We start from the raw sequence: 10595 nt of genomic DNA, 5'->3' as shown, positions 1-10595 counted from the left end.
ACTACTCACCAGAGCCAAAGTTAAATTAATTTCGATGTAACTGTGGCCAAAGATAATTGATTAGAGGAAGGACAATAATAACATTTATTAGTGGCTGGAAGCCCCTGGTGGACCTCTCCCCAAGACCTCTGGAAAGCTTTGTTGTCTTCCATTCCTACCTTAAGGGCAGGTGCCAGAGCGTAATTTTGGGAGGGTCCCCCTTTTCTCCACGGCCTTGGGCTATGGAAGATTACAAGCCCCTCTTCCACCCAACCCCCCCCCCTTTTATGAAGCTCCCAGGTAGAATCACCTGGAATTCTGGAGCTGGACATTAGTTTTATGGGATAACCCTGAGATCTGTTTATGCCTCTCCTCATCAGAGGCGTTGACCTGTATGGGAGTCTCTGGCTTTGGAGGAGATGAAGAAACTAAAGCCTGGGGGTTTCTGGTTGGTGATAATTTTTATGTCAGACTTAACTGCTCCCCCTGAAAAAGCACTCACCTTTGGGGGAGGGGCCAATTTGAGTCTAGGCTTTCCCTGAGTGAGTGCTCCGCTGAGACTGGTGGCAAGGGATGCCTCCCTTCCTGGATAGCTGTCTTGCTAGCTTCTATCATGCAGGCATGGCTAGCTCCCCAACAAAGGTAATACCATTTACACGGGGATCTGTGTGGGAAGAAGTATTTTGAGAAGGGACTGCTCCTCAGTAACCACACACAACAATCTCTTAATGGTCTAATTCCAGGAGAGAAGACAAATGAGGGCAGGAAGCCAAACAGGGGCTTCTGTGTGTGAAGCCCCCCATGGCAGGCATAGCCCTGCGACAGATTCCCTTCCGAGGCTGCTAGACTGTAAGTTGCCTAAACTGCTGTTCTTGCTGGAAGACAGGAACAAACTCCCACCAGGCAAAGACCCTGGAGAAACGGGGGGGCTCCCCTCTGGTTCACCACGGCCTCACCCCCCTTCAAGGGATCTCAGTAAAACTTCCCCAAACAGTAATGAGGAAAATCAAAATACTGACATACAGGAGCATTTACTGAAACATTAAAGCATTGATCAGACTAGCTTTTTATTGCATATTCAAAATATTTAATAAGACAAAAGTAACAAGAATATATTTTTACTTAAGTTAGTTTTTAGAAGATGGCTAAAGAATCCAAGAATACTTAAAAGAATCTAACAAACTTCCCTGTTAAGCATTCTTCTATTGTAGAAGCTTCTTTAGATTTCTTCCACCCTTTTGAGTACTTTCCTTGATAAAATATTTTTTGTGTGAGATCTTAATATAATTCCATATTTATCAAAAGTTAACAGATCCACGTCACTACAAGGAAACAAGTCAGCAGCTTTCTCCCCCTGCTCTGTACGCCTTTCGTTCTCCAGGCCTTTGCTCCTTTCCCTCCCTTGAAGGGGAGAGCAAGAACTCCTGGAGCAATTCCTGTGTAAAACTCACCTCACTGCTCCTGGGCTACAATGAGTTGTCATCTGCTTAGAAGAAAAATATGTCGTCTTGTAGGACTTTGTGTGTGTGGGGGGGACACAATACCCAAGGCCTCATCATTTAGACTGAAAGAAGAGACAGAAGGCTGCCTCCATCACCACGTCCAGAGAGAGGGCACCGTTTGGAACAAAGACTCCTTTTAAGACAAACAGAAGAACGCGGGGAGGCGTAGAGCAAGTTCCCCGTGTATTTCCTGTAATGCCAGTCTCCATCCCAAGGCAAATTTGTCAGTATTTGCAGGCTCCTTGAGGAAAACCAGAAACAGGAATCGAGCACTGGGAACCCACTAGGCAGCTTACAGACATGACCAGTTTATAAAATGTTTTTGCACTGTGAATGACATACAAGAGGCACAAGAAAATTTTCAGACTACATTCTTCAGAGTTCATTCCGACTTGCTTCAGGACCCGGTCTGGTTTCAATGCCCGTCCAGAGACTTTCGAGGCTAAATTGTGGAACTGGATTATATTCTCGACAGCTCACACACCGGCAACATTCAAAGTCCTTTGCCAGGCACATCAAAGAATGCAAAATTACATCGAGTGGGGGAAAAGCAAAGTACATTTACAAACAAAAGGTAACAGACTTGTTTTCAAAAAGGCAACGGGTTTTCCGCTGGCGTGAGCAGATCGCCACTTGGCCCCTCCCGGGAAGGGTGATCCCCTCTTCCATTGCCCAGCAGCGAAACCTAGCACTGCCTCTTTGCCAAGGCCCCCCTGGAGCCCCCTGGCCCTTGGGCTGCTGCTGCTCTCAACTCAGGGTCAGCTGAGACGCTCACTCCCCCCACAGCTTTGGGCCAGGTTGGTTTAAAGCCACAGGCGGAGGCCCAAAGTTGTTCCATCTCCCAATCAGGATTAATTCCACCTATTAAACCAGTTTTAATCCAAAGAGCGTGGCCTGCAGAGCGGGACACGCATCATTCATTTAAACGTGCTGCATACGGAGATCCCCAGAAGCCCATTTAGAGAAGCAGCAGTTACGCAGGTGGACAAGCTGCAAAGCTACTTGCAGACCCCACAGGGGCGAGATCTTTGTGGCCAAACGTTGACCAGCTTTTGAAAAGCTTATCCTGTCCTGTCCAAACATTCTCTTCATCTGAAACAAACTTATCCGGAGCACCACCAAAAAGAAAAGTCAAGAAGAAAAAAAGTTAGTTATTCCCAAGGAAAAGTCAACTGTTCTCTATGTGGCTGTCTCCTGGAATTGAGATAACCTGCCTGCTCTCCCAGATTCCCCCCCCCCCAGGACCGTTATTACAATCGAGCCTCGGAAGAGGCAGCCTTAAGACCTGGACTCCTCGGCTGAGCAAGGCTGTTGCTGTGCACAGCTCTGACGTGGCCGCATCTACAGCCAGGTGAAGGTGGCAAGCAAAAGGCACCTTTGCACTTCTCTTAAGCTGAAGAGACGGAGACGATCTCAAATGGCTTCTTCTGCTCTGCGGAGCATTAGGGTGTCACAAAAATAATATTTACTGAACCTTTAGGAACACTTTAAAGGTCTTTGTGATACAATCAGATGACCTTCTTTAGCTTTGTGCTTTTTGCAGCTTATATTCAGTTTAGTCTCTGGCAAGAAAAGGACGAAATCTTTGTTAACACGTAATCTTGAGTTTGCACAATCATTCTGGTAACTAAACCTGGCTTGCTCAACTGACCAGGTTACCCAGAAGATGCCAGTTGTTTTTACGATACAGTTTTGAGTTTCTGCTTCTCCCCACTATTGCTGCTCTCAGGTTTCGAAGTACTTGTAAATTGCCGTGACGTAGAGCATAACATTCTGCCAGTCTGGACGCTCCGTTCGTACCATTTCGTTAATATCCTACCAAGAAAACAAGAAGGAAAAAAAACAGAAACATAAGAAGATGCTAGTCGTGTAGAATTAACTTCTTCCCCCCTGAATATAAGGCTGTCTATAACAGTAACTACATTAATGAATAAAACTCTGCGGGCTCTGCTTCTCAGGCCTGTTGGAGGAGTGCAGAGGGGATTTTGCGATCTCCATTAGGCCCTTTTCAAGAGTGCAGAAGGCTTTGGTGTTTTGGGGGGGGGGCTCCCCTGCATATAATGTTTCCCCAGCTTGATGAAGAGAGAACAAATGTAGCTACTTTTTGTGAAAAAGCCAGAGAAGGCTGAAGCAAGGCCAGCCGCCTTCCTGACACCAAAGCCCTGACTAGCATTCAGACAGTCTGTGCCACTGGTTTGTGCCAAGCAGCTTCAGCACTCATCTGCAAAGACAGCAGTGGCTTGTGATGTCATCAGGTCTTCCTACTGGGTTGGGGGAGGGAGGGAGGGAGGGAGAGAAGGAGAAAGAGAGAGGGAGAAAGATCATCCTTGCAAAGACTTACCAAAGTGGATTTAATGCCAACGCTCTCAGCTGCCTGGAAAGCCAGCGTGAAGTTTCTTCTCTGAAACAAGAGTGAAGTCATAGTAACTGCACAGCAAATAACTTAAAATACCAAAAATGGCTTAAAGGTCTTCCCTCTTTGAGCCCAAAGTTTCTCTTGCTAAGCAAAGCATCTGTTTAGTTTTGCTCCGTTTTTCAACCTTTTTGCCATAGTTGTTAAGTCCATGTGAGTTGCCAGGCGCTCAGATTTTCACGATGTGACCCTGGGGATGCTGCACTGGCCGTAAGTGTGAAAAACGGTCAAAAGTTACTTTTTCCCATGCTGTCGTAACTTGGAGCAGTCATTATGCGAATGGCTGAGAGTCGAGCACCCGCTGTGCACGAGGCTCCTTGGCGCTCCCCTCAGCCGGCTTGTTTCTTGCAGGCCTTTCATTGCCCAAACTAGGTTAACGTCATCAGTGCTAGTCTGGGTAATGAAAGATCTGCAAGAAAAGCCAGCTCAGAGCGCGCCAAGGAGCCCTCGTGTCAACCCTGGGCTACAAATATTCTCCTTTGATAGTACTACCTGTACACTTTTATGTAATTTTTGCAGGGTCCTTCGCCTTTCACAATTTTATCAAAAATTCTCTAATGGAAATAAAATGTATTCTTCCTGTAAAGAAATTTCACTGAAAAATTGTAAGGCAGTTTCAACCCCTTCCAAAATGGATCTTTGGGGACTTGAGAGTTAGAACAATTAGTCAGTGGAACAACTGGCCTCCAGAACTTGTGAATGCTCCAACACTGGAAGTTTATAAGGAGAGATCGGACAGCCGTTTGTCTCAAATGGTAAAGGGTTTCCTGCCAGAGCATGGGGCTGGACTAGAAGACCTCCAAGGTCCCTTCCAACTGTTACTTAGTTAAATCTGCTTGTGGGAGGCTGCTGGAGTTGAAGACAGGCCAGTCCTGCGACAAGCGGAGGAAGGAAGCGCAGGCAGGGCCCACGGAGGGAGAACGAGAGGAAGGCAGGAGGGCCACTTGCCCAGCACACCAGAGGTTCCAACGTGCCGTTTTTTCAGGGTGGAAATAAATGCGTTTTATTCACAGCCCTCAGGAGCTTTTCTCAGGCAGCCCAACTAAGCCCAGTCCATGAAGACGGCCTCTCAGCTCTCGCAGGATTGGCCTGGGCTCTCCAGGAAAAGGCTTTTTCCTCCAATACAAATCTGCATTTACCAAATAAAACACACACACACACACACACACACTTTCTGTTTCCTCTTTTCTACCAGGCCTCCGTTTTTTTCCTCTTCACCGTTTTGGAGAATCCCCCCTGGGTCCAGGCAGCCCCTGATTTTTCTTTCTCTGAATTCCATCACTTGGAAGAAAGCCTGTCAGTCCACAGGAGACAGGCTGCTTTTTAGTAACATTTGTGAGTCAGCAGAGAGGCTAGCAGACCTGGGGCTCCTCTGAAAGAGCCTCGCTGAGGCTGTGAGAAGAGCATCTGCCCCCTCCCCTTTTGCGGCCGTGTCTCTTTCTCAGAAAACCAAGAGAGCCCCCCTGCCTGCCTGTTCATCCTGCGGGGTATTTTGATAGTTTGCTTGTCCACAATAAAGTTTTCTGTTATTTCTTATATTTACTGTCTTAAATAGTTAGATTTACTTAAGATACTTTTATTGTTCTCTCATAAATCATTTAAACCTCAAGGGAGCAAGAAATAAATTTAAAAAACAGTAATGATTTATGCTCAAGTGTTACCAATGGTTGTTGAGGAAAGCACCTTCTCCCCTTATGGCTTAACAGAGTAACAGAGTTGGAAGGGACCTTGGAGGTCATCTAGTCCAACACCCTGCTCAGGTATGAGACCCTATACCATCACGGACAAATGGCTGCCCAGTCTCTTGTTGAAAACCTCCAGTGATGGAGCATCCACAACTTCTGGAGGCAACTTCTGTTCCACTGGTTAATTGTTCTCACTGTCAGGAAATTCCTCCTTAGTTCCAGGTTGCTTCTCTCCTCTGCTTCTCGTCCTGCCTTCCGGCGCTTTGGAGAATAGCTTGACTCCCTCTGTTCTTTGTGGCAGCCCCTGAGATATTGGAAGAATGCTATCACGTCCTTCATGATAGTCCTTCATTTCATTAAATTAGACACACCCAATTCCTGCGACCGTTCTTCATAGGTTTTAGTCCCCTGAGCATCTTTGTTGCTCTTCTCTTTAAATGAAAGCCGCCAGAGTCCTTTCGGGTAGCGATAGCGAGATGGGAGGCCCAGACGTTTGCAGAGCCTCCCTCAGACACAATCATTTCAGTCTGTTCCAAGCGGGAGGACGGCTAGGATGCAGGTCGAGGGGAAATGACTGGGGTTCCTTTGGGGCCTGGGGAAGTGGGCAGGCGAGCCATCCCTCCTCAGATCCCCCCAGCTAGTTAAGGCTGCCTGGGAGTCAGATGACTGGATCCTAGCAGAGTCCTTGGTGATCTCTTTTCTGAATGTTCGTTTGTCTCACCCCCCAAGAAGCCGTTGCTGGATCTCACCCTGGTGGACCAATTTTGTCTGCTTTCAAATCTCTAGCCGAACCTTTAGGGAAGGCTGTGGAGGAGGCGATCCATCCCACTGGATCATCCGCTCTCCTTTCAGTTGGGACTCAGGGCTGGTCAACGGACGGAGATGGCGCTAGTGGCCCATGTAGATGATCTCTGGCGGGAGAGATCTGCCCTCGCTCTTCTTGACCTCTCGCTGGCCTTAGCTACCGCCGACCGTGGCGTCCTTCTGGATGGGCGCTGTGGGCTGGGAGTGTTGTGCTGCTTCCCTTCTTTTCTGTGAGGCTGCAGCCCGTTGGTGTTAACTGGGAGTGAGAGGCCCCGGCCTCAGCCCGTGCCATGGGGGGCTGCCGAGATCGGTACTCTTCCTCCTCCTCCTCCTCTTGAGCATCGACATGAAGCTGCGACGGTTGGTGTGCTCATCCGTCCCCGAGGGATGAGGCGTCACCGGCAGGCTGATGAAATTCCAGTATATCTTTCTGCCCTGGTGAGCTACGCAGTGTGGCTGCAGCTCAGCCCTAGCAAGATCAAGAGCCTCTGGCCTGGGGAATTTATCATCCTGGATACTCCACGGGGTGGAGCCCAGACACACTTGGAGTACAATCTGGGGGGTCTCTGTAGACTCATGGCATCTGCTTGAGGAGTGGGTAGCAGCCGTGGATAGGTGGGCCTTTGCAGAACTTCAGGTTCTGCAGCAGTTGCGCCCTTTTTTCCGCTCATGGCCACTCAACACCTCAGTCTTCTGCAGATGCTGTACTGGGGCTGCATCCTGAAGCTTTGACTTGCCTAGACTACAGCTGCCCGGGCACTTCCCAGGAGGCCACATGCCGCACCTGTCTTCTGAAAGCTGCACCGGCTGCCGCCTGGCTTCCAGGCGCACTTCAAAGTGCTGGTTTTGACCTTTAAATCTCTACATGGCACGGGACACCTTGCTCACATCTACCAAACCCACCAAGACCAACAGGAGGGGCATGTGGGGTCTCCAAAAGAGCTCCAGGTGGGATGACTTTTCTGCTGTGGCCCCCATCCTCTGGACTGTCCTTTCCTCCCAGGGGTCCATCTTGATTAGCCTTCCAGAAGGTCCTTAATACCTGGATCCCACGAGGAGTCATAAAGGTGGCTGTATAAGATCAAGTGGCTGCTGTTCTCCCACTATTTGGGGTTTGTTTGTTCTAATTATTTTGAGCTGTTTTTACATTATGTCATCTTAAGTGCTGCAGTCTGTACAATGCCCAGAGTCACATTTTAGTGAGATGATTGACTACATACATATGCTAAATAAACAAACAAACTTGGCTATGTCTGAAGGTTAAGCTAAATACAGAAGAAATGGAAATTAAAAAATAAATTTTCTCAGCTGTTTGTTGGAAGGAGGGCGTGCTTCCTTGACAACACAAGGAGAAGACAGCCAATCACCAGCCATCAGCACATGAAACAACCAACCGGAAGGCACCATAAATGCAACTCACAGAATAGCCCAAAGCACACATTCCGGTAGGCAGAAGTTCCCGGACGATGGGCTCCAGTCCGCGTGTGAAAGCTCGGAAGAGCCAACCTCTGGTCCCCTTGACTGACGGGGATTCGATCTTGCAACGTTAGCCTGAGACAAGTTCTTTCGGGAGGTAGCTTGGCCCACAGACGAGGCTCAGAATCACACCAAGTCCCATCCAGCCATTTATTGGTAAAAACTGTACTTCGCACACAGCATTTAAATAAATACGTTGCAATCTAAGAAAAAGGAAGGGATGCCTGCAGGTAGTCCTTGACTTGGGGTCGGTCATTTAATGACCTTCAAGGTTATGACAGCCTTGGAAAGGCTGCTTTCGGGCACTTCTGGCTGCAGTGAAACACTGGCCTGCCCCCTCCAGTCACCTGCCTACATTTCGGGTGCTTATTGACCAGCTCACATTTACGACTGTTTGCAGCCTCCCATGGTCACACAACTGCCATTTGTGTTATTTTTGCCGATTTGGGAAAATGGATTTGCTTAATAACCAGGTGATTTGGACTAACCACCCTGCAATTTGCTTAACGACTACCCTAAAAACAGTAAGCAAGTAAGGTGGGCGCCTTGCCCCATGACCACAACAACTTACAACTGAATTTCCCATCCCAACTGCAGTTGTACGTTGAGAACTATCCATACTAAAAGAACTGCAGATGTACAAGAAAAAGGAGGCGAAAAGGCTGTGCCTAGAAATGAGGTTTCCGGCCTGGGCAGCTCCGGGCCAAGCAGCCTACCTTGTCCTGGCTGTTCAGCTCCTGGTAGGGAATGTGTGCTGGGAGGTAAGTGTGGAGAACGGCACAGAAGGCCAAGCCGTCGTTCCAGCTGCTGCTGAAGTTGGTGATATCAATATTCTGAAATGGGGGAAAACCAAGTAAGTAAGAGAAAGCCTGTCTTCTAGGATATAAGCAAGGGGCTTATATCCTTGGACCCAAAACACACGTAAACAGAAAACTGAACAGCAAGCAAATAAAAACAACGTACTATAAAAGTTTACAATGGTGGGGGAGAGAAAAACACAGGGGAGAGGGAATATGTTGCAGAGAAACGAGGGTCTCTTGCTAAAGCCAGTGCCTCTTTTCTGGACAGTCTGGGACCACCCATTTCACCACAGCCAAAACTCCAGTGAAGGGACCATGGGCTGCTAGCCGCCAAGAATCACTTAAACAAACAAAGCCAATCTGCATCCTGCTCGGAGCAGGAAAACAAACTGGAGCATCCCTGATGGATGGATGGATGTTTGTCTGCTTCAAAATTCCTGCTGTCTCTCTGGATCAAGGGATGCCCTGGCTGCCTGCTCTTCCTCCAGGCCTTGCCCTCTCTGATGACAGAACCACCCCTGACATTGTCCCAGACACGGGAGGGAGGAATGCCAGCTCCTTCTGCTTCTCTTTGGGGTTCTGGTCACGCACTGACCCTGGGTCAGGTTCTCTCTGCATCGTTTCTCACCCTGTGGCCTCGGGGTTTTATCAAGCAAAGTGTGGCTCTTTTACAGAAGTAGCGTTTAAATGCTGGGTTCACAGAAGAGGAGCATCTTTCAGCCAGACAGTATTTACACAAACCACTCAAGGGAAACGTCTTGCTGTCCCAGAAAACACCTAAAACCTGGGTTCTTCTCTCCCGAGGCGTCCTGGGCTCAGACTAAAGCCCCAGAAGAGCAGCGGAGAAGAGAAACCTGCCATCCCTCTGATCCCCACAAGAACTACAGGTTGTAAGTGAGGAGTCTGAAGCTGACGCAGCTACACAATGGGATTTTTTAAAACAACTGAGTGTGGCTTTTTAAAAAGGATACGAGGTTCTTACAAACACAGGGGCTGGAACAAGAAAGCAGGATGTCGACGTGCCCTGGCTTGATTTCATTTATCTCATGGATGGTGAGAACACGCTTAGCGCTCAAGCCCATCCAGTGGGAATCTCTGCCCTAGTCAGTGACCTTTGGCAGCCCTGGAGCTTACTTAGGTTTTTGATACCCACACATCTGGGAGGGTGTAAACGTCCCCTGATTTGGGGGGCTATATGAGATCATCTCACCTATTTAAGGCCACTGGCAAATGCCCAACTGTGCTTAGCGTTGATTCTAAGCGAGCGAAGGTAGAAGAACATTTCTGCAAAGGAGCTTGTAATAACGTTACAGCCAGTTTATGGAAGAACTGCTGACCAATGGCAACCTTGCTACCCTCCATGTTTGCTCAATTTGCTAAGCCACCGACAACTAAATGCCGAGGTCTTATCTCTCTCTGGGCGATGCTCAAACACGAGGACATGAGGTATCTAGCATTATGCTGAGAGACCACTGAGAAATCGCCTACACACGTTGCTAAGTTTTTCTCTCAATTAAATATATTTGTCAGCACAGAAATGTCGGTATAGATAACTATTGCCAACCAACAGTAAGCACTTGTATTTCTCTGGGTGTAGGATTAATTCCATTATTACAAATGGACATCAGGTTGGTTAGCCAGACAATCCTTCTCTGACAACATTATTTTATTTGTTCCTTTCTATTTTGAATGGAAATGTGTCTCAGAATGTCCAAAAACTACAGCGACATTTGATAGCTACAGAAACAAACTGGTGGGTTTACTGGCCGTTAATGGAAGCTGCAGACTCATTAGAGGGCTGGGAAAATGTAGTCGCAATATAAATGGGAAAAACAAATCCTCCAGAAATAAATGCACAATTTGCTGAATTTGGACCATCCACAGCTACACGTGTGTAAAAAGAAATAGAACAAAACAAAAGAACCATGAACAAACC

General features: G+C 47.9%; 1 protein-coding gene across 2 annotated transcripts in view; it reads right to left on the bottom strand.

Moving 5' to 3' along the window:
• Positions 1 to 1029: 1029 nt before the first annotated feature.
• SPECC1L (sperm antigen with calponin homology and coiled-coil domains 1 like) overlaps positions 1030 to 10595 on the bottom strand; it is a 71485-nt gene continuing 61919 nt past the window's right edge. For both annotated transcript variants that reach the window (XM_083373851.1, XM_083373852.1), the window contains 3 exons: positions 8576 to 8692; positions 3823 to 3882; positions 1030 to 3296 (listed from right to left, as the gene is read on the bottom strand). In XM_083373851.1, coding sequence (XP_083229977.1) covers positions 3207 to 3296; positions 3823 to 3882; positions 8576 to 8692 — 267 coding nt within the window. In that variant the 3' untranslated portion in view covers positions 1030 to 3206. The remainder of the gene's footprint in view (positions 3297 to 3822; positions 3883 to 8575; positions 8693 to 10595) is intronic.

This window comes from Vipera ursinii, assembly GCF_947247035.1.
Source record: "Vipera ursinii genome assembly, chromosome: 14".
NCBI classification, from domain to species: domain Eukaryota; kingdom Metazoa; phylum Chordata; class Lepidosauria; order Squamata; family Viperidae; genus Vipera; species Vipera ursinii.
This window is presented reverse-complemented; position numbering and strand designations above follow the sequence as displayed.